The sequence below is a fragment of the Xenopus laevis genome, chromosome 9_10L (genome assembly GCF_017654675.1).
Source record: "Xenopus laevis strain J_2021 chromosome 9_10L, Xenopus_laevis_v10.1, whole genome shotgun sequence".
Lineage (NCBI taxonomy): Eukaryota > Metazoa > Chordata > Amphibia > Anura > Pipidae > Xenopus > Xenopus laevis.
The window spans coordinates 29,558,977-29,583,433 of record NC_054387.1 but is presented as its reverse complement, the minus strand read 5'-3'; the positions used below and the strand labels follow the sequence as shown (position 1 = coordinate 29,583,433).

At 39.6% G+C, this 24,457-nt stretch overlaps 1 protein-coding gene across 1 annotated transcript in view; it reads right to left on the bottom strand.

The window, feature by feature from the left end:
• Positions 1 to 24,457, bottom strand: part of ccdc57.L (coiled-coil domain containing 57 L homeolog) — an 85,359-nt gene that overhangs the window by 40,873 nt on the left and 20,029 nt on the right. Inside the window, exons 3-6 of the mRNA XM_018235112.2 lie at positions 20,251 to 20,359; positions 15,982 to 16,083; positions 6,849 to 7,006; positions 5,730 to 5,804 (exon numbers count right to left, since the gene is read on the bottom strand). Of these exons, the coding sequence (XP_018090601.1) occupies positions 5,730 to 5,804; positions 6,849 to 7,006; positions 15,982 to 16,083; positions 20,251 to 20,359 (444 nt within the window). The remainder of the gene's footprint in view (positions 1 to 5,729; positions 5,805 to 6,848; positions 7,007 to 15,981; positions 16,084 to 20,250; positions 20,360 to 24,457) is intronic.

Genomic DNA, 24,457 nt, shown 5'->3' with positions numbered 1-24,457 from the left:
CTTCTGGTCCAGCATCTTACTGCTCTACCTCTGCTGTCCTTGACCCGTCTGAACCACCCTCCACTCCGCCTTCCACCTTGACCACCAGTTCCCATTCCCAGTCATCTGCCCCCAGCCAAGTTTCTGTGAGGGCCATGTTTGAGCGTAAGAAGCCAATGTCTGCGAGTCACCACCTTGCCCGGCGTCTGACAGCTGGCTTGTCTGCACTCTTAGCCCGCCAGCTTTTACCATACCAGCTGGTGGACTCTGAGGCCTTCCGCAAATTTGTAGCAATTGGGACACCGCAGTGGAAGGTACCCAGCCGCAATTTTTTTTCAAAAAAGGGAATACCACACCTGTACCACCATGTGCAGAGCCAAGTCACCGCATCTCTGTCACTTAGTGTTGGGCCAAAGGTCCATATGACTACTGACGCATGGTCCTCCAAGCATGGTCAGGGCAGGTATGTCACCTACACTGCCCACTGGGTGAACTTGGTCATGGCTGGGAAGCAGGAAATGTGTGGCTCAACAACGACAGTGGAGTTGGTGTCACCGCCACGGATTGCACGCGGTTCTGCCACCACCTCTACTCCTCCTTCGCTCTCTACCTCGTCTTCTTCCTCTTCTTCGTCCTCTGCTGCTGGGTCCTCCTCCTCCTCCACACCTGTGCACCCCCAGCTCCCCCTAGGCTATTCGACGTGCCAGGTAAGCCGTTGTCATGCTGTCTTGGGGATGACGTGCCTGGAAAGCAAAAACCATACCGGATCTGTACTCCTGTCATCTCTGCAGTCACAGGCCGATCGGTGGCTGACCCCACACCAACTGAAGATCGGAAAAGTGGTGTGTGACAATGGAAGCAATCTGTTGGCAGCACTGAGACTGGGCAATTTAACACATGTGCCCTGCATGGCACATGTTCTGAATTTAATAGTACAACGTTTTGTCTCAAAGTACCCAGGATTCCAGGACGTTCTCAGGCAGTCCAGGAAGGTGTCGGCCCATTTCAGACGTTCCTATACAGCCATGGCACGCCTTGCTGACATTCAGCAGCGGTACAACATGCCAGTCAGGCGTTTGATTTGCGACAGCCAGACTCGCTGGAATTCAACGCTCCTCATGTTGGAACGTCTGCTGCAACAACAAAGAGCCGTCAACGAATACCTGTTTGAACTGGGTGGTAGGACTGGATCTGCAGAGCTGGGGATTTTTTTCCCCCGTTACTGGGTGCTTATGCGCGATGCCTGCAGGCTCATGCGCCCTTTTGAAGAGGTTACAAATATGGTCAGTCGCACCGAAAGCACCATCAGCGACCTAATACCCTTTGCTTTCTTCCTGGAGCGTGCCGTGCGACGAGTGACAGATGAAGCTGTAGACCAGCGTGACGAGGAGCAGGAAGCGCACGATTTCTGGTCGGAATCACCAGAACGAACCCAGGCACCTGCTGCAACGCAGGGAGAGGTGTCAGAAGTGGAGTCAGAGGAGGAAGGTGGCTTTGTGGAGGAGGAGGACCAACAGGAGCAGGCTTCCCAGGGGGCTGGTGGTGACCTTTTGGGGACCCCTGGTCTTGTACGTGGCTGGGGGGAGGAGACCGTGGATGATGCAGTCCTTGATAACGAGGAAGCGGAGATGGATACCTCTGCATCCAACCTTGTGAGAATGGGGTCTTTCATGCTGTCATGCCTGTTGAAGGACCCCCGTATCAAGAGGCTTAAGGAGAAGGACCTCTACTGGGTCGCGACTCTACTAGACCCTCGGTACAAGCATAAAGTGGCAGAAATGTTACCAACATACCACAAGTCTGAAAGGATGCTGCATTTACAAACCAGCCTGCAAAACATGTTGTACAATGCTTTTAAGGGTGATGTCACTTCAGGAACTCATCAACATTCCAGGGGCAGAGGTGCCAGTAATCCTGCCACGAGCGCACCTGCAAGGACAAAGCACTTTGGCCACTCTGTAACGTCAGACATGCAAATGTTTTTTTGTCCAAGGCAGCGGCAGAACCCTTCTGGATCCACCCTCAAAGAACGCCTCGACCGGCAGGTAGCGGACTACCTGGCATTAACTGCAGATATCGACACTCTGAGGAGCGATGAACCCCTGGACTACTGGGTGCGCAGGCTTGATCTGTGGCCAGAGCTGTCACAATTTGCCATGAACCTCTTGTCTTGCCCCGCCTCAAGTGTCCTCTCAGAAAGGACCTTCAGTGCAGCAGGAGGGATTGTAACTGAGAAGAGAACTCGCCTAGGTCACAAAAGTGTGGATTACCTGACCTTTATTAAAATGAATGAGGGGTGGATCTCGGAGGGTTACTGCACGCCGGAAGACTTGTTCTGAGTTTCTGATTCTGACTCCCCATGCAGCTGTCCTTCTCTGCACGCCTCATGACTCCACATACAGCTGTCCTTTAGCGTCCTCCTCCCTCCACCACCGTTACAAACTAGGGTGCAAACCCTACTGGTTTAATTTGAATCCAGGTAAATCCTGAGTTTTTCTGGCCTCTGTGCTTCAGTGGCTGCGACCAAAAAAAACAGAATATTTTCAGCATTTATATGGCATATTTTTTCTGGCCTCTGTGCTTCAGTGGCTGCGACTAAAAAAAACAGAATATTTTCAGCATTTATATGGCATATTTTTCCTGGCCTCTGTGCTTCAGTGGCTGCGACCAAAAAAATTGAATATTTTCAGCATTTATATGGCATATTTTTTCTGGCCTCTGTGCTTCAGTGGCTGTGACAAAAAAATGAATATTTTCAGCATTTATATGGCATATTTTTTCTGGCCTCTGTGCTTCAGTGGCTGCGACTAAAAAAAACAGAATATTTTCAGCATTTATATGGCATATTTTTCCTGGCCTCTGTGCTTCAGTGGCTGCGACCAAAAAAACAGAATATTTTCAGCATTTATATGGCATATTTTTCCTGGCCTCTGTGCTTCAGTGGCTGCGACCAAAAAAATTTATATTGTTAGCATTTATATGGCATATTTTTCCTGGCCTCTGTGCTGCAGTGGCTGCGACAAAAAAAAAATTAATATTGTTTGCATTTATATGGCATATTTTTTCTGGCCTCTGTGCTGCAGTGGCTGCCACAAAAAAAAATTCATATTTTCAGCATTTATATGGCATATTGTTTCTGGACTTCTGGTTCAGTGGCTGCGACAAAAAAAACATAATTTTTCAGGAAAGTACACATGCCTAATTTTTCAGGGTTCTGCAACAGTGGCAAAATCGCATCTTTTATGGTCACCGCAGGTGATCAATAAAGTAGACCAAAACTGGGCCCACACTGCAGAATCAGTGTTTTTTGGTTCGCTTCACTGTACATTGAATTACCTCTGCCTGACCGTGCACGTGCGCACAAGCACGGTGACTGCTAAACACACCACTACAGAAATATTGCCACCAACAGGACGAACATCCTGGAGGTGACAAGCAACTAGTAATTAAAAACTATTATTTGCTCACTTGACGGTATCATTCATTAAAGCTCTTTGCGTCTTTTTGCGTTGCAGTAAGCACCGCGTTTCGTCTTTGCGTGTGAACAGGCTGTAACTTTTACACGACTTGATTGGCATGTAGACGCCGGACGTTTTAAAGCATTTTATTACACAGGTTTAGAAATGTAGTGTGATTTCTGCCATTTACAGCACAAAACGCAGCGCTGTGTCAACAATGGATTTTTTAGAAACATTTTTGCCCTTGATCCCCCTCTGGCATGGCACTGTCCAGGTCGTTGCACCCTTTAAACAACTTTAAAATCATTTTTCTGGCCAGAAATGTCTTTTCTAGCTTTTAAAATTCGCCTTCCCATTGAAGTCTATGGGGTTCGCGACGTTCGCGAACCGTTCGCATTTTTGACACAAGTTCGCGAATATGTTCGCGAACTTTTTTTCCGACGTTCGCTACATCCCTACTCATGGTAATAATCAGATTAAACCCAATAGCTCATTGCAATACCTTTCTACAGAACTATATAAAACTATAACACACGAACTGTTCTACTGTTGAGCCCAATGTCGTATGTTGAGCTCAATATAGTGTAAAAAGACAGCTTTATAACGTACAATTGTGTATATCAAAGCTTTGTATCATAGTATACAAGGTGGTTTTATAATCTATAATAATAATAATATATATATAATCATAATAATGTATAATGAAGCTTTGTGAAAGAGAAATCATGGGAACTAATCAACTCGATGACCTAATACTTGTTCTTTCTGGATATTGTCATATGTATTCTCTAATATGTGTATGATTTCTGAAGCCCTTTTCAGACTTTTCTTTATTATAGCTAGGGGCACAATAAGCTATTCAGCTACCAGTTAGCTAAGATAAGATCTCTGTTCTGATGTGCTTATTGGGAGTCTGGCCAGATCCTGATGAGCAAATGGGAAGCAAGATCTGTTATTAACCAAATCATTATATGAGCTAAGCCTATATAAACTGGGGGTTTCCGGTCAGTTGAGATTTGCTTGTGGGGTTTACGCGTGACAACCACAAGGCCTGTGGTATAGCCATAGGATCTTTGGAACCGTTTGAGCCTCGATCTGCGGACTGTTTTGTGGATCTCCCAGTCTTGAAGGCGGAGAGGAGTTGCTTGCATACTTTCCTCACTCTGTAATGTATATCTTTTTCATTCTATGTATGTAATAAAAACCTTTGCTTATACGTAACCGGTGTGTTTTGATTATTTCCGAGAGACTCATAGAACCACAATTAAAACAGCTGGTTAATTAGCCCCTAATAAAATTGACCATAGTGTGTATGTGTAAAGGTGCAAGAATAGATAGAGAATCGCACAAACACCAAATATGTTGCAGGTGGGGAACTTCCCCTTTTCTTTATTCACCTGTGCATCAACGTTTCAGGGGGGATTAACCCTCCCTTTGTCAGAAGGGTTAATCCCCCCTCCCCGAAACGTTAATGCACAGGTGGTCACAATAAAGAAAAGGGGAAGTTCCCCACCTGCAACATATTTGGTGTTTAAGCGATTCTCTATGTATTCTTGCAAGTGTTATGACGTGTGCCGACCGTCTTGAGAACTCTGCACCACCTAAGCAGGAATATCGAAGGAAAGGTGAGAGGTGCGGCTACTTGTACATACAGAACCTCTATATGTGTAAAGGTGGCCATAGACATTACAAGAAAGATTGTTCATTTCAATATACACGTGTAGCGCTGAATCATCATATAAACAGGTAGAAACAATACAATTCTACCTGTATCTAATGATTCAGCACCCGATAAAAATTTACCTAGTTTGATCGACAAGCTGACCAATATCCAAGTCTTCTGCCGAAATTGGTTGGCTTGTTTCCCACCATACACGCCCTGAATATCATACTAAATTTTGTTTCATATGATAATATCAGTGCGTGTATGGCCACCTTTAAGTGTGAATCTGATACAGTTCTTTTACAAAGTCAAAATTGTTTTGTGAAGACTATGCATTTGATTTGTAAATATTGTGGACAAATATAGGAACAACCCCTAGAATATTATAGCAGTTGTGTCCTGAAAAATATAGTATGTGGTCTATCCACAGTAAGAGGAAAGATGGACTTTAAAAACTTCTTTTTGCCTAGAAGCATTGGTCAGTGGGATCTAGCTGAAAGGTTCAGCATCCCATGAACATGAGAATTAAGAATAGATGGTACAGTTGGTTTTCACATGGACCATAGGGTACAGGCTTCAGCTGTGTGGCTAAGAATATGAAATCAGTTCACACTCACAGTTTCACTCACTTTCTTTGAAAAGTATCCTCTTCTTTCTTCTGCTGAAGCTGCAATGCTTTAAGTTTATCTTCTAACTCTCTTATTCTGAAATAAATATGTAAAATCATCTGTTTGTTTGGGGGGAAAAACATATAATTGGGATGGGTGATAGGGTGCAACACAAACTCCCACTTTATGAAGTCTATATTTAATTTCTATGCTAATACTGAGCTAGTGGGTGTTCCTCTGATATCAGTGGGGCAGTATTGCTGGCTTTGCAAGTACCCACTGAAGTATGTGTACAGTGTTGGTCAGTGATCTAACTAAGGATTGGGGAAATGGAATTAGAGGGGGGAAAATCAGCTAAATGATGTTTACAGTGCTGCAGTATTGAGGGTATTTGACCGCTCAACCCGCAGTCCTGGAATGTCAATGCCTTGACTTTCTCTTTGATCTCCTGCACTGAACAGCCAGGAAAAGATACAAAGTTTCTAACTTAATTGGCTTTTGACAGAGATCCCAGAATATGTGGCAGGTGCACTAAATTTGTAACAATTTAAGATATGCAAAGAAAAAAATTGTAACAATTTAAGATAAGCAGGTCTCTTGTGGAAACTGTGACTTGCAGTTTAAAGGGCAATTCACCTTCATCAAAACCATAAAACACATAAAAACCACAGAAATGTGCTCAATTTTCATAACCTGCCAAATTTTGTAAAATGAACATAGTAATTGGGGGGTGTCCACAAAATGAGTGTGGTCAAAAATATATGCTGTGCTCCACACGGCAAATCTTTTTGTCCCTCATTCTATTTCCAAAATGTTGGGAGGTATGCAGGCGGAAAGAAGTGGACCATATGCAAGGTGTTTCTGAGCCCTTAGATGGAGATAAACAAGGGTCAAATGTCATTCATAGGTTTCTGCACACTTATAACATTAAAACATCTTGTATAACATAAGCCTATTCCTGCCAAAAAACATATCATTTGCAGATGCTGGCAATAAATACTATAAAGGCTATTTTGCTCAGATTGCACCTTAACACCCCAGAGGTGCAATTTCCCCTGTCTAAATGAGTGTTAAGGGCTGCACCTATCTGTGTATGCACTGCTGGCCGAAGCACTATATAAAAAGCCTGTTTTTACCAACCTTGCATCTTTTACTGTTGATAAATTCTCTATTTCCCACTCCTTCTGCTTCAGAGCCTCCTGAAGTTTCTGACTGGCTATCTCAACTTGCTGGAGAGATTCCAACATTTGTAGTTCTTTTTCCCGCAATATAGATAATTCTTTTGTCAGTAACTTTACCTGTAAAATAAATAATAAAAATACATGAATACATGACAGATCTCTCATTCGCAGGATAATCTCATTAACAGCTCTATGTAATACTTTTAAATGATTTAAACAATGTGCTGTCTCTTTACAAATCATGGTTAAGGACAGGTTACAGAATTTAGTAATGGGTGGAGGGCACACCAATTCAGCAAATGCTGTAGGTAAACAGTGCAAGAGGTGCAAACATCAAAAGGGTACCCCTACAATGGGTACCCCACAACGTAACAATATATAGATAGGTATGCACACTCAAAAGAAGGCAAGTATGGTATATTTAAAATAAAGTTTTACTTGTTTATGCAAATAATACACACAAAGCCACAAAAGTAGGCCTGTATAATACAATACATAAGCTTACATGGTATATACCTAACGTTTAAACATAGCCACAATTACATAACAGTAAACAGTAAGTATTACAATTATACAGCAAGGAGCAGATACACCTACCACCAGTATGAGAATGGCCCCAACGTTTCGGCGTAAGCCGAAACGTTGGGGCCATTCTCATACTGGTGGTAGGTGTATCTGCTCCTTGCTGTATAATTGTAATACTTACTGTTTACTGTTATGTAATTGTGGCTATGTTTAAACGTTAGGTATATACCATGTAAGCTTATGTATTGTATTATACAGGCCTACTTTTGTGGCTTTGTGTGTATTATTTGCATAAACAAGTAAAACTTTATTTTAAATATACCATACTTGCCTTCTTTTGAGTGTGCATACCTATCTATATATTATTAAGGACAGGTTACATCACATATTTAGGATGTCCAAAAGTTCACTGTACAATCAAGATGTCTTACCTTGTCTAATTTATTGTGCACTTTTAAGACAAACACCTTCCCATTCAATATTCCATTCTTCACATCCTATAAATATTATACAGGTGGGACCTATTATCCAGAATGCACGGGACCTGGGATTTTCTGTAATTTGGATCATCATACATTAAGGGGCAGATTTATGAAGGGTCGAATTGAAAATTCGAATTTTTAAATTTGAATTTCGAGTTTATTTTAGTGTAATTCGACTAGGGAACAGTCCAAATTCTATTTGAGTTTAAAAAAACTTCAACGTTCGAATTTCGAAATTTATCCCTATAAGAATTCAACTATTCGTGACTATTCATGGCTCTATCTGTGGAGCCATGAAAGCCTGCCGAGTTGGTGTTTTACCCTATGAAAGACCTCCTACAATCAATTTGGAGTCGTATGGTGGACTTTTGAAATAAAACATTTATTTATTTATTTTTTAAAAAAACATTTTTAAAAAAACTGTTTTTTTTGGTGAAAAAACTCGTTCACCCAAATATAAAAAAATAATTTTCGAGTTGATGGGAGTTGATGGGAGTTTTTAGAAACTCCCATAAACTCGAAATTTGACCCTTGATAAATGTAAGTGTACTTAAAATTAATCTAAACATTAAATAAACCCAATAGGATTGTTTTGCCTTTAATAAAGGTTAATTATATCTTAGTTGAGGTCAAGTACAAGGTGCAGTTTTGTTATTACAGGAAATACAAAGTCTATTGGAGACTGACTTTCCGTAATTCAGAGCTTTCTGGATAACAGGTTTCCAGATAATGGATTCCATATCTGTACCACATCCAAAAAAAATATTTTAGTATTAACCAAGTACTCCTGCAGATCTTAAACCAGGGGCAGAAATGCAGCATTTGAAATTAGCCTAATATACCAGGTTTATCTGTGGAATGGTAATGGTAACTAACTGCCTCCTCCTCCCACAACTGGTTGGAAGAACTAGGACGCTGGAAAGTAATTTTCACTATTTTGCCCTGTTTAGTGCAGGCAATAACACAACCCTTTAACCTTAGTTTAAACAATATGTAGAAACTATGAGCAGCACAAACCAATTGAATTCATGTTGAAAAAAGTGGTATACAGTTGAGAAAAACTAGACCGACTCACACCCGCCTCCTCCCATCCATATATGGACCTGTGCAGAAATGCCCTGCCGATGATGTCACAAAAGGGGCAGGAGGGAGCGAGGGTATAAAAGAGAGTGCCGGAAGCAGGAAGCCGGCAGTGTAAGGTCAGGGGTGGGGATAGCAGGAATAATAGCTCAACCCTAACCTGCGACCCGAAAAGGGTGTGTTGAGGTCATCCTGAATCCGCCCAACTGTGGGTATCGGGTCGGCCCACAAGTCACTAGTATACAGCCCATGTAACATGTGATTCATTTTAACACACAGAAAGAAGAGTTAATGGCATACAATATGCTCTTACATGGTGATAAATCCTACTATAATCTATATAATCTATAACATTTATATTTTGGTCACTAGAAGACAGTTGGGCTCATTTATAAACACTGAGTAAATTTGCCCTTGGGCAGTAACCCAGATTAACCAATCAGCCTCAGATAGCTGCAGGTAGAACAATGAATGAAAGCATTTGATTGTACTGCCCAGGTGCAAATGTGGGGTCAATAAATATCCCCAATGTTGTACATATGGCAAGGGCACCTTAATGTTTGCAGCGCATCCTTGATGAAGTGGCATGCCTGTGAAATGTTCTATTTTTACTTAAAACACAAGTAGGAGTTCACCCTGCTTGCAGATGCTCTGCTGTACTGGTTTCTTCATATAATATTGGGAGGGTGTTGACCTTCCATATTGAGCCCCAGGCAATCATCTTGGGAGAGGCACTAGTGTACTGGTGGTCCTTAGTATCTTATCATACAATATTGTAGACCAAGTTGGCCCCTGAAATTAAGCAGGTCAGGTAAAGAGGCACCGCTCTTCCAGTGAAGTACCACAAGGTTACATCCCAAGAAAGCATCATGTTCCTGTGGCTACGTGTATTATTTTACTTGTAGTATGTGTTAATAAAGGTTCCTGTGTTCAAATGAAAGGAAATTGATTTGAGCTGCATTTTATTAAACAATTATATGCAAGTTTACTTGGGTTGGTAAATGTAAAGCAGTCTCTCTTCACCTCATACGCTTGCTACTACGCAAATTCACAACAGGCATTATATTTGTTCCATTTTACATAAATGTACTTTAAAGTAAACAAGCTTGTCAAGGGAATGCGGTGGATAATGCAATGGGTGAAAGGAAATATAATTTTAGTTTACAATGTTTGAAGATCATTCAGAAATCTATAATTATGGCCAGGGCAGACAGAGCATTGGCTCTACTGCTCTCAGCCCACAAAAAAAGATGAGAGCCGCACAGTCAACAGTTCCGGTGCCCTGAGCCTTAGCACAAATAAAGTCTTGTTACTGTTAAATACCAAGTGGCCCATGTCACGTAAACTTACAAAAAAAAAAAGCTTATAAATTATTTTGGACTGTAAGCCCCTTTATGCTTGTATGCCCCAATTACAGAGAGTACACGGACATCCAAAAAGGAAAATCCATTAATCAGATATAATTTATCAGGATAAATATATAAATCCCAGATTCAGGGCAACTAATCACTCTTGGTATGCAGCAGTGCACATTTCCTGTTGCAGAAAATTTCTGTGTAACTGCACAGACTAAAACAACTTTAACTTGCATAAGGTCAGATATAGAAATTACCCCGAAATTATTTGGCCATAGCAGTTGAGGATTAAAAAAAAAAACACAAGTCCAAGTTTAACTCGTTTGTCCAAACTGAACCTACCTAACTGCTAGTTATTCCAGAAAGCAAAAAAAAAATCCTTCCTGACCCCGAGACCAGTACCTGCAGCAACACTGTACTAAGAGCTAATTTGAGTAACTCAGTAACAGTAACTTCAGTAACAAATCTCCTCTTTTTCGGGGTGACTAATCTCCCCGAACTGCCTCCCCTGCCTTCCGGCCGGGCGACTAATCTCCCCGAACTGCCTCCCCGCCGGGGGACTAATCTCCCTGAATCTGCCTGTGTGCCCTGACCCTTAAGATAAAGCTAACCACAAGGCCCATATTTCCAATTTGGCTGGACACAGAGTCCTTGTCAGCAACCGCCCACCCACGCAAGCACGCTCTTCGCCCCCCCCCCCCCCCCCGCACACATATACTGGAGCACTGGGGATTATACATACAGGAGAGTTAAAGAGCTGCATGTCCCCAGTGCTCCTTAGAATGTGGCTGGGCAGCATGCCTCTACAAAAATCTTGCCACCTCAGTCCACGTCCTGCCAACCATGCTTAGAGTACCTGATTAGTTGACTAGGGTTAAAACCTTCTGAAAATAAAAAATGTGGCCTGGACATAAATGGTTGCAAAAAGGATATAACGGACAGGGCTGACAATATAAGTGGGTGGATTGGATGGAGGGACAGGTGGGTCAGCTAAAAGTGGAGACTGGGGCAGATCGGTGGAGGAACAATAAGAATGGATTGTCCACTAGTAAATTGCCTGTTAAAGTTATAATACTGACCCCAGCCAGTTGGACAGGTGAAATACTGGCCATGTGGAAACCCTATGGGGCAGATGTATGAAGGGTCGAATATCGAGGGATAATTAACCCTCGATATTCGACTAGGAACTAAAATCCTTCGACTTCGAATATTGAAGTCGAAGGATTTAGCGCAAATCCTATGATCAAACGATCGAAGGATTATTCCTTCGATCGAACGATTAAATCCTTCGAATCGAACGATTCGAAGGATTTTAATACAACGATCGAAGGAATATCCTTCGATCAAAAAAACTTAGGCAAGCCTATGGGGACCTTCCCCATAGGCTAACATTGACTTCGGTAGCTTTTAGCTGCCGAAGTAGAGGGTCGAAGTTTTTTTTAAAGAGGCAGTACTTCGACGATCGGATGGTCGAATAGTCGAACGATTTTTAGTTCGAATCGTTCGATTCGTAGTCGAAGGTCGAAGTAGCCCATTCGATGGTCGAAGTAGCCCAAAAAACACTTCGAAATTCGAAGTTTTTTTAATTCGAATCCTTCACTCGAGCTTCATGAATCGGCCCCTATGTGTATAGGCATCAAACGTCGCAAGTAGATGCCCCAGTGGCGATTAACACAGGGCGTTGAGGGAATACTGGAGCTGCCGCCTGGTCAGGAGGTAGTGGTCGCTCCAGGGTTCCCATGTGTCAAAAGCGTAGCAGCACCTGATTCAGAATGAAAGGCAAAAAGAACTTAGCAGTACCAAGAACAACAATACTTTTAATGAAGTACTTTAAGGGCTAGTCCACACGGGGAGATAGCGACGCGACCGGCGCAGGCGACAGTTTTGTATGGGCGCCTATGTAAAAACGCCTGTGCTAACCACACGAGGCGATGCGCTTTTCAACAGTCGCCTGAAAAAGCCTGGCGAGGCATTTTCAGGCGACTGTTGAAAAGCGCATCGCCTCGTGTGGTTAGCACAGGCGTTTTTACATAGGCGCCCATACAAAACTGTCGCCTGCGCCGGTCGCGGCGACTGTCGCGGCGCTTTGTCGCCGCGACCGCAAACGCGTCGCTATCTCCCCGTGTGGAATAGCCCTTAAAGGAGAACTTAAGCTTAGCTAAAGAAGTAGGCTACAAATGTTGTAAATTATGTTTTGGGATTCTGTACCAGCCCAAGGCAACCACAGTCTTTTAGCAGGGAAAATCTGTGCCTCCAAAGATGCCCCAGTAACTTTCCATCTTCATTTCTGCTGATTCACTGCACACGCTCTGTGCTGCTGTCATTTACTGAGCTTAGGGACTGACTCAAAATATACAGTACACATAAAAACAAATGTTGTAATCTAAGGCTGATTAGTAATTAATACAGATAATTACTATATAGCAGCACAGAAACTAGTGAAATTAACATCAGAATTTCATCTTATTTCTGCTTGATAATTTGTTATGACCCCTAAGTTTAACTTCTCAACAGCTGCTCAGAGCCCCCTAAGCAGACACTTTCCAAGATGGTGACCCCCTGTGACAGGTTTGAAATCCTGGATTATTGCTGCTATTGAGAAGCTGAAACTTAAGGCTGGTGCAAGAAGTTAATTTTATAAAACATGGCATTTCTAGCGACATTCATTTTTAAGGGTTTAGTTCTCCTTTAATTAAAGTGCCCACTGCACTTGCAGTCATAAATTAGCCCTCTGGTCTTTCAGCAGCTACCAAATAGAATAGCGCAAATTATATGGTCAAGAATATGGTCAAGAAGAGCGATCCATATGGCTCACTGTTGTCTATGTATGTTTGATCACATTGGAGGAGATACCAGCATATACAATTGGGAGTACGCACACAAGCAGATGGATCTATGCAGCTGCAATTTTATTTTTATTGCTACTTTTTATTATATACTTTTCTATTTAAGTCCTCTCTTATTTATATATCAGTCTTTAATTGAAACTACTCCCTGGTTTCTAATAAATTGGACCCTAGCAACCAGATAGCAGCTGAAATTCCAAACTGGAGGGCTGCTTAACAAAAAGTAAAATAATTACAAAACTACCATTAAAAAATAAAGACCAATTACAAATTGTCTCAGAATTTCACTCTCTGCATCATACCTGTACTCAAAGTTAACTCAAAGGTGAACAACCCCTTTAAGCGCAAGTGTTTAATGTTGTGACAACAGAAAGGTGCTACCCTTTAAGATAGATGTGAGGGTGGGCAATGTACTGTACTGATATTTGCAATACAAAGTATTGTTGTGTACAATGTTTTTTTGTTATGTCCCCGTTTCAAGCAAAACAAAACAAAAACATCAATAGGGCACCAAGACAAAAAATTGAAACCTACAATTCTTTACACCTGTGTTGCATTTTGGTAACTATCAATAATGCCAATGTTTACAAAATAAACTGACTGTGGTGCATACAACACAAAATACTTATCTGGGCAACACATGCATATATGCTTGTAAATAAGAGGCACGCCCTAAGTAAATCCAATGCACGTGTGAATTACTAGATCTTCAGAACTAGGTAGAAGAGCAGGACATGAATGTGACATTTTTCTATATGTATATATATACACAATCAATTATATGTTTGGACTCAAATAATGCTTACTTAAACAATTCTAATTTGTTTTAATGATTTCCTTTATCTTTGCCATAATACAAAACTAACTTGGCCTTGATGGTAACTAAGTTAGCATAAATTTTTGTTGGTGGCCAAAAAAAATCATCTTGAGTTTTTAATATTTATGCTTAAAAAATTACAAAACAAAATGTAATCGTATGTGATCGCATTTCTAGAAAGGCTTCTCTACAGGACTACAACACAGCCCTCTAAGTAGCTACACATACTGTATGTATGCCTATGGACCATTTCTATGTGTAGCAGCGCAGTAACATGCTCATATTTTTATATTGTTGTTTATAGCTCTCGCACAGTGTATGATAGGGCATAAGCATGTGTGAACACTGGCTCCATTACCAAACTTCTAGCAGTTAGCTTGTGGCAAAAATGGTCGACAAATTATGAAATAAAAATTAAACAAAAATGAAAGCTAAAAATACTATATTAGGGTACAGATCGTCCTAGTGTCTGTACTATAGTGCCCTTCAAACCACAGACAAAGCAGGTATAGCAGCCCTGCCTACGTTTTAAGCCATATGCGGGTCAATAAAACATGCCAACTCAGTCCATGTAGAGCACTCCCGTTCGCCATAATGGTACCTGTTTAGGATTAGATAAGTATGTATACACATATATTTTTATAGTGCTTCCTGTATATGAAGGAAGTCCCTACCATATAAAGCTTACAAACACAACATGAGGGTAAACCCAATACAACTAAATAGAGAGCTATAGAATTGCCCATAGTGAACATTATCATATCTTTGAAAAATATGCCCCCATAAAGATTATTTGAGTAGCTGGATAGTAGCATCTTCAAGAAGCAAAGCAATTAGTTATTTATATATGGTTTTATCACTGTACTTTGTCTGCTTTTAGTCCCCGTTTCCTTCTCAGAATTTCCAGGATGCAGCATCCTAGAAAGCCTAGGGGAGAACAAGGAAAGTACAGAAACTGGAGAAATAGTGTCAAAAGCTTCATGGGATTGTTGAGGCCTTTCAGGTTTCAGGGGCAGTTAAAGGGGTTGTTCACCTTTAAATGAACATAGTATGATGTAGGTAGTGACATTCTGAGACAATATGCAATTGGTTTGCATTTTTTATTATTTGTGATTTTTGAGCTATTTAGCATTTTATTCGGCTGCTCTACCGTCTGCAATTTCATCGGGTTGCAAACTACCCTAGCAGAGTAATAGAAAGTAGCATAATGATGAGTGATAAAAAATAGTAATAACAATAATTTTGTAGCCTTACAGGGCATTTGTTTTTTAGATGGGGTCAGTGACCCCCATTTGAAAGCTGAAACGAGTTAGAAAACTGCAAATAACTAAAATACTATAAAAAAAGTATTTTAAAAAAAAAAAATTTAAAAATGACCAACTGAAACTTTTCTCAGAATTAGCCATTCTATAACATACTAAAGGTTGACTTAAAGGTGAACCACTCCTTTAAAAAGCAGGTGTTTAAAAGGGAGGAGATTGGACCAAAAGTGTCAGGTGGTGGAATTATATGTGTATAAATACCTGTGGTTTTCAAGGCATTGGCCTTTTTGAAATAAGCTTTTTTTTTTTTTTGATGTTTATTTAGTTGGTAAATGTCTCCTATTTATGTGCATATAATGTGGAATGGAGTGGTAACTACTAGGCTATATGGTAAAAAGATTATTTTATTTAATGCAATAATAAGAGGGTCATTATAAAGGAAAGGTTTGGTGTTAAAGTAACCCCAAAATAAAGATTAACAGCCTTTTCTCCATATCTTGCTATTTACTTGTTACGATATAGTGTACAAAGTTATCTTAGTACCCCATGACCTACCTGTTGTGAACATCACTAAAATCCTCTTTTTTGCCTATTTGAATGGCAATCATGTCAGCAGTAGTTTTTCTGCAAATGAGGAATGTATAGTTCTCAACAACTGGATGCCCATCTGCAGTTAAATAATATTCTAGACGGAGCATTCTGATCTACAATTATGCAAAGCATACCTTAAGTTCATGGGACAGAACCACTGTGCTCATTTCATCCAGCTGTAAGCGAAACTCATGTTCCTGCTTTTTCATTTCGGTATCAAATTCCAGCATCAGCTCCTACAGAAAAGTACATTATTAAAGTGCACAGAAAATATACTACAGGTGGGAGCTGTTATGCAGAATGCCCAGGACCTGGGGTTTTCCAGATAACAGATTTTTCCGTAATTTGGATCTTCACACCTGGGGGCAGATTTATCAAGAGACGAATTTCGAAGTTAAAAATACTTTGAAATTTGACCATCGAATTGAAATACTTCGACTTCGATTATCAAAGTCGACGTTTTTTTCCATAGAATTTGGGTATCCTGCAGTCAAAGTAAAATCGTTCGATCGAATGATTAAATCTTTCGAATCGAACGATTAAAAGGATTTCATTGATCGATCGAACGCTTTTACAGTACTTCGATTATTGAATGTTCGAATATTTAAACGATTTTTCTTCTAATCGAATTCAAAATCGAAGTCGTAGTATCCTATTAGATGGTCGAAGTGTCCAAAACAATTGCAAATTTTTTTACTGCGAAAATTCCCTCGAATTAACTTCGACCCTTGATAAATCTGCCCCCTTTAGTCTACTAGAAAATCATTTAAACATTAAATAAAACGAATAAGCTGGCTCTGCTTCCAATAAGGATTAATGATATTTTAGTTTGGATCAAGTACAAGGTACTGTTTTATTATTAAAGAGAAAAAGGAACTCATTTTTAAAAATCTGTATTATTTGATCATAATGGAGTCTATGGGAGGTGTTCATTCTGTAATTCGGAACTAATGGGTTTCTGGATAACGGATCCCATATCTGTACTGATAATTACACCGTTATTTGTGCCATAGATTTCATATTAGCCATTTAAATCTCACCCCAGCAATTACATAATTACCCTTGCTGGTAAATCAAAAGCTTTCATTTTGGTATTTTTCCAACTTGTTTTTATGTCTGTACGTGCTGCATAAAATACTTCACACTCCATATGGGAGGATACAGGATAAACAATGCTAACAGAATGCTGAAGCTCAAATATGGCAGCCCCCTCATTTTAAAGCTAAAATAGTAGTTTAAAAAAAAAGCCCATAGCACAATTTAAGCACAATTAAAGGGGTAAAATGTTAATAGTATCCCTTTAGAATCATTATGACTTACGTTTGTATGGGATCTGTATCCAGAAACCCATTATCCAGAGAGCTCTGAATTACAGGAATGCCATCTTTCATTTTAAACAAAATTAAATTTTTTAAATATGATTTCCTTTTTCTCTGTAATAATAAAACAGTACATTATATGTGATCTTAACTAAGATATAATTAATCTTTATTGAAGGCAAAATATTTTTATTAGGTGTATTATAATGTTTAAATTATTTTTTTAGCAGATTTAAATTTTGGAAAGAACTCTTATCCAGAAAACACCAGGTCATGAGCATTCTGGATAATAGGTCCCATACCTGTATTCCATATTTTTCTATTTTGATACTTGTGAAACCAGAATACTAAGTTCAAATTCATTTGTTCATCGATTATCCTCTGTTATCCCTTATATTTGGAAGCTCTCCCAGGCAAACCCTGCTGCACAGGACAGCAGTTATCCAAAAATAAATGTGAAAGGTCAGAGAAATTCACAGGGACATGGAGGAGATTACTACTGGTGTCCCTTCAGACTTGTGGTCCATGTTTGTTACCAGGGAAGCTGACCTTACTTCCGCACCTCAAGGTTAAATGGTTTATTGCTATTGGATCCGAATTGTCCTGTCTAAATTCTTGCACATTTGCACTTGCTATGTGTCGCTGTGCCTGTTTAGAGCTCTTGCCAGGGTGCTTTGCAGGCCACTAGCAGCTGCACAGTTTACCCTTTCAGTATGGATGATTGATTAGGCAGTCATGAAAACAGCTAAAACTGGTGAGCTGAGATCAATACTACACAATGAAAAATGTTTGACACTACAGCACACTGTTCTGCTCAACATTAAAGCAATTCACTGCCTGGCATATAATCCTGGTAATCCAAAACCCCTATAAAAATATAAAAAGAAGTCGTATAAATCCATTACTTTGGGAGGGGGGGGGGAATATTCACAGACAGTAATTAAAAGTACTTTGCCTTGACAAAGCCAGGAGGCGAAACACGTGTTGGCATACCTTTTAAACGCTCTGACTATTGCCTTTGAGCGATCGCTTGAATTTTTTAATACTTTCTTACACTTGGAATTATTCCAAGTTTTTTTTTTTGCTCCGCTCTCTCTCAATCTGTACTGCAATCAAATGGCACTGTGGGATTTGTAGTTTTTTAGGGAAGATTAGAAAAATTAAAGAGCTAGCAAGGTAAATTTGAGACTACAGTCCCCAGTGACCTACTTTCTCCCTCTTGTGGGGTCCCAGAATTTAGAAAAATCGTAGGCAGTTAGTTCTTGGGACTTCTCCACTTCTACTACTTTCATTTTCTACCCTTTTCTTCAATGCTGGTCTCCATGTGGACATATTGATATAATTTCTTTTAACTAACATTTTCACTTTTAAACACCTATCAGCCTAGGCGGAGGTTTGCAAACCAATTACAATTTACCATTTCAGTGGGGGTTGTTTTTTGTTTTTTTTTGTGTTTTTTTGTTCCCCCCCCCCTGTTTTTTATTAATTTCCGTTCAGTGAATGTTTGTAATAAATTCAATCACATTCCTCCTTAACTAATTTGTGGTAATTCTGAGTTAGTTTATTACCCGGACTTGTGCAGGCACAATTATTAAATTAATTCATTGTTTTATTATAATCATGAATTTAGAATAATATTCGCACTAGCACTTTAATCAATTAATTTAAATCGCTTAAGGTAATTTATATTCACTTAATTTAGCATACTATAAGTAATTTTTAAAGATTACTTAACGGCACAAAGCACCTAATAGGGTAATCACTTTCTGGATTCAGACACTAATCACGTAATAACGAATCACAATTGTTTTTTTTTTAAATATTTATTGAAATTACTCTTAAATATTGGAAACCTAAGAACTGAACAATATAGATATTGGTAATCAACGTGGTATTAATAATTGGTCGGCAACTAGACAGAGAGGGGTTTTACTCTTTTTTAACTTCAGTAAGTAATTAAAAGTAGAACAGTAAGGGGTCATTTATGTTTCCCCAAAGCGCTAAAGCACTAAGGGGCCCATAGTGCTCATATAACAAGCATTTGTGCCCAGGGGTAAGATGCACTCTGCATAGCGCAGCATCAGGAAGCACAGGCTAGCCCTGTCCTGACTACCTGCCATAGGGTCATAAGAAACTCTGCACCCTCCTGGCACTTGATTTCTTTCATATATAAATGGCATGTAAGTTAGGGAACTGTCTAATGCAGGTAGAGCATAGAGATAGAGCTCTATTCAAGGGGTTACCCTCAAATCTCCACTCTCCAAAACAGAGCAGAGAGAATGGCAGCCATTCTGCAAGAGCAGAATGCAATGTGCCAAGTGTGAAAAATATCAGATTATCACTTTTTTTTTTGCACTTTGCACACCGTGTTCTGCAATGTAAATGACCCTTGTAATATCTTAGTCCTGCACAGAATTAAAAAAAAAACAAAATCCTATTTATAAAGTAGCAATGCTCTAAAACCAGCGCGGATAGCAAAACTAAAGAATATTACTTTTACGAATGTCTGGCATAGCTGTGGCCTATGCACTTCTATAAGTGGATGCAGCAGAGTTTTTATATAGGAAATGTACTATATGTGCAAAAGGCAATTCTTTAAGTATTTTGCCCTTCAATGTTTTATAGCTATGTTATTAATGTCATGCCAAATACTGATGATTTTTTGGTGTAAAATAACATTCATGTTTTTATGAATCTGCCCTTAGATTCACTCTCTGAGATCTTCATCATAACAAGGGACCATCCCATGCTTTGTGTAGGGACCTGCACTTATTGCCTATAACACAATAATAAGCAACCAATGGCCCTCCAGATTTTATTGCACTTCCAAACACCTCCCATGAAGGATTCCAGTACAACAAAATCTGAAGGGAAAAGGTTACACATGCCTGCCATGAGAGCAAAGCACTGTTTGCACAAATATGGCTGCAAGCACATGATGGACAGTGTGTGTGTTTTACATACAGTTTAGGATTTACAAGGCCAGTAAGGTGATATTCCATAGGTATTCCCCGATACTTCATACAATTCAGGAGGATTTACAGTTAGGTTGACTAGATATCTCCTTATCCCACGTCGCCTCACCTGTTTTTGTAAAGAAAGGTCACTTTGCACATCTTCAATCTTCCTCTCCAGTTGGCGTTTAACCTTCTCATACTCCTCTCGACAGTGATCAATATCGTGGTTTTTAGAGCTGAAAGAGAATTTACTGGTAATGAGTTTGCATGCTTCTGGAAAGAATCACTTAAGTTATATAATTGCTTGTTTATGTTTTCATTTGCATATACATTAAAATAGCACGGGTTCACTGGATTTACTGCTCTCTTATTTTTCGTTTTTTAAGTAGTGAATCTACTTTAAGTATAGGTTTTTGCATTTCTAGCTGGCATAGTTTTGGAAAATACTGCTTGATTCCACTCATCTATAAATATGAAGAGAAGGAATGTTTTGGACACAATGGGGCAAATTTGAGATGGCTTCGCAGGCATGCAACACTACGCCAGGCAAAAATATGCTCAGACAACGCTAATTCACTAACATGCGAAGTTGCGTCCAAGGCGCAGAATGCTGACGAACTTGCGCTAGCGTTAATTCGGCAAGCAGAGCAAAGTTGCACTAGCTTTAGCTAATTTGCATATGGCGGGAAGTTAAAGTTGAATGGACGTATATGTTGCAGTAAATATATTACATTACACAAGCCCAGGGAAGCTTAATAAAATAAAAAAGAGTTGTTATAATGCCCTACACATGAGCCCAGTGTATAGTTTATATGCCATATGTTAGGAAATGAAGGGGGGAAGCCGGTTACGCTCTTTTGCAGCCTATCACCCCGAAAAAAGCTAGAGAAGTTTTTTAGGACTTAGAAAAATGTTCAACTAAATTTTTAGGAAGTCCTATCTACTCTATTGCACTTCGCCTGGTCTGAGGTGGCGAAGGCAAGTCTGGCGCAAGAGGTAACGTTCAGTAAAATCCGCATCTTAGTGAATTTGTGCAGTTACGTCCCTTCGCCAGAGCGCAACTTCGCCTGGCGATTGAGTGCAAATGAGCGCCAGACTCTTTCGCTAGCAAAGTTACGCCTGCGTCCGTTAGTAAATCGGCAAAGTACTGAAATGACGTCACGCTGGCAAATTTTCGCCAGCATTAGTCACTTCGCCCTTTAGTAAATTTGCCCCTCTATCTTGCTTTTTTATTTCCCTTCCAGAATTCCAGCATAATCACACCTATCGCTATCAGGTGCACACTTACATGAGTGTACACTTGCAGGTTAATTGCACTGGTTTTTGCAATTAGCACTCCTTTGGTAAACAAGCCCTATAGTTTTCTTCCCCTAAATCAGATATCTTTGCTTGTGGGCCAACAGGATGCCCACTGGCCAGGTGTAACCATACTGGCAACAAAAAGAATTAAGACAATTTAAGCAAAATGTTAACATTTACTTTTACCTGTAGTATGCAGTAGACCAGGAGTTGCCTTACTTTACTAAGGTGAGGTCTACTTTTAGTGATGTTGTCCCATTATGATCTACATCCATAAAAGCATTGCTAGAATTCTGTTCCATGGAAAATATTACTTAAATATTATATTGATTTATGAGAGAATATATATATTGCTATATTTAAAGGGGATCCATCATTCAAAAAAATTATTTATCATATCAGTCACCATATAAATTATTTGAATCTTGCTTCCTTCAGTCTGGGATTTCAAAATTATAGCAAGCAGGCAGGAGCCATTTTGTGGACACTGTTATTAAGGCAAGCCTTGTATCATCTCAGAATCTTGTTTGTGCACCAGAATGGGGGACCTGATGTCCATCCCCATGCCCTGGTTACACAATTAAATGATGAAGAGAACAGGGGGAATGTGGGGAGAGCAGTGACATGTAGGAAGTGCTGAAAGGAAAAGTAATTGTCGGCCCCACCTCTATGCCTAGGCATAGAGGAGGGGCAGACAATATTTGATTGACAGCTGAGATTTTTAAAAGAGTTTATAACAGCTATGAATGCTTTAATAAAAAATAGAAATTGGATTTCATGTTTAATTTGAAAAGGACTTTTATTATACAGCTTTTTGTGTCTGGGTGACAGGTCCACTTTAACAAACAATTATTTCTTGTGTGACCATCACATAATAAATATCTGAATGTAAAGCATGAAACAGGAGGGCGATATAGACTCTCTTTTTGTTGACAGTGTCTTGAGATCTACTGATCACCAGCTAAAGATCTACTGGTAGATCCCGATCTATCTTTTGGGCACCCCAGCTGTAGACCATGACATCTTGAGACAATCTGCAATTAGTCCTCCATTTTAGTTTTTGAATTATTTAACTTTTTTAGTTCTTTGGTTTAAAATTTGATTTCCGGGATTTCACCCCCAATAACTAGATATCATTTTAAAAGTGAAAGCTGGAAAGAGCCAGAAGAAGAGGACAATTCAAGAAAGTGAAGAAATGGCTAAACATAGGCCATTCTAGAACATACTAAATGTTAACGTTAAAAGTGAAGTGATCCTTTCAAGCCTACACAGATTTATTTGAAGTTACCTATTTTCAGAATATACTAAGGCCAGCAAAGAATTAGGTCCACAATAGACAATTCTTGCTGTAGACAAAATAATGTGTTTAAAAGAATAGATGTTGGAAGCAAAATAAACCACCGAAATAGCATTTTCTCAACTGAAAGACATACACAGGTATGGGATCCGCTATCCAGAAAGTTTCGAATTACGGAAAAGGCTGTCTCCCATACACTCTATTTCATCCAAATTGTTAAAAACAATTTCCTCTTTCTATGTAATAAAAAAACTGTACCTTTACTAGATTCAAACTATGACATAATTAATCCTTTTTGGAAGCAAAACCAGCCTATTGGCTTTATTTAATGTTTACATGATTTTCTAGTAGACTTAAAGGACCAGTAACATAAAAAATTTTTTAAAAATTCGTTAGTATACAACAAAACACAAAAACAAATGAAACTTTGAAAGTGCTAAGTCTTTCTTAACAAATAATTTACTGAAACTCCACTTGCGTTCCTCTTCAGAAAAGGTGACAGGGCGACAATCCATTGTTCGGCGATCAAGCGCCGCACATTGGATCGCCTTTTCTGAAGAGGAGTGCAAGCGGAGTTTCGGTAAGTTATTTCTTAATAAAGACTTAGCGATTTAAAATTTTCATTTGTCTTTGTGGTTTTTTTCGTTCTATACTAATGAATTTAAATTGATGTTACTGGTTCTTTAAGGAATGAAGATCCAAATTACAGGAAAACCCAAGATCCTGAGCATTCTGGATAACAGGTCCTATATCTGTAACATAACATAATTGATGAGAGAAAAAGATATATACAAAATACTTAAAGGGCACGTATCAGAGCTCTCCTGGTGGGGGAAATGATTATACTTCTTCAGAATCACCATGCACTATGCCCCCTGCACTGGAAGGGCACTCCTATTGTGTGTGGCCATTTTGGGGCACATGCATGCGCATGATTGTGGCCCAGCTCATTATGTGCAAGGTAGGATCGGCCACACACAAGTGCATAATGAGTGGCCTTGGCAAAGAAACCTTGGGTGATTTTGGAAAGCCATTGTATGTTTTCCCACCTGAGGTTTACATAAATTTCACTTTTGAATATTGCTGGTCCTTTAAATCCCTGTTCCCAAAACCTGTTGCAATTGCATTAGAGTGTTTCAGCAGATTGACAGTGATGTACTGGCCAGCATTGCCTGATATTATCTAAATATAATTATGTTTAATCACTGATAATTATCACAACACATGCCTGTATGCTGGGCGGAGTAATTTAACTCTAGAACTTGTGAAGGATGACAGCCCTAAAATGTATCCCTGGCCTTGTTCATTCCATCCTATCCAATTGAAATAAATGGACTGAAACAAATCCAGATCATACTTTAATATGGTTCCTTCTAATCTGTTTTTCTTTGCATGTTTCTCTATGTAGTAAGATGTACATTTGCTCGGGTGATTTCCATCTTATTTCTTATTATCGTGTCTGGGTTTAATATAATGCTAATATCACACTAGGTGACTATTTTGTTAACAATGGATCCCCCAGATTTTACTTGGACTACAGCTCCTATTTTACTTTAACCATTGTGTATGTGTTGCAGGACACTGGGAGTTGCAGTCCAGTCACTTTGTATTGCAGACGATTGAAATTACCATATGCATCACACAGCTGTCGCCTTAAAATGCAGATGAGGACATTTTCAGGCAACAGCTGCGTATGTTTACCATACCCGATTGTAGACCACGGCAGGTGAGAAAGAAC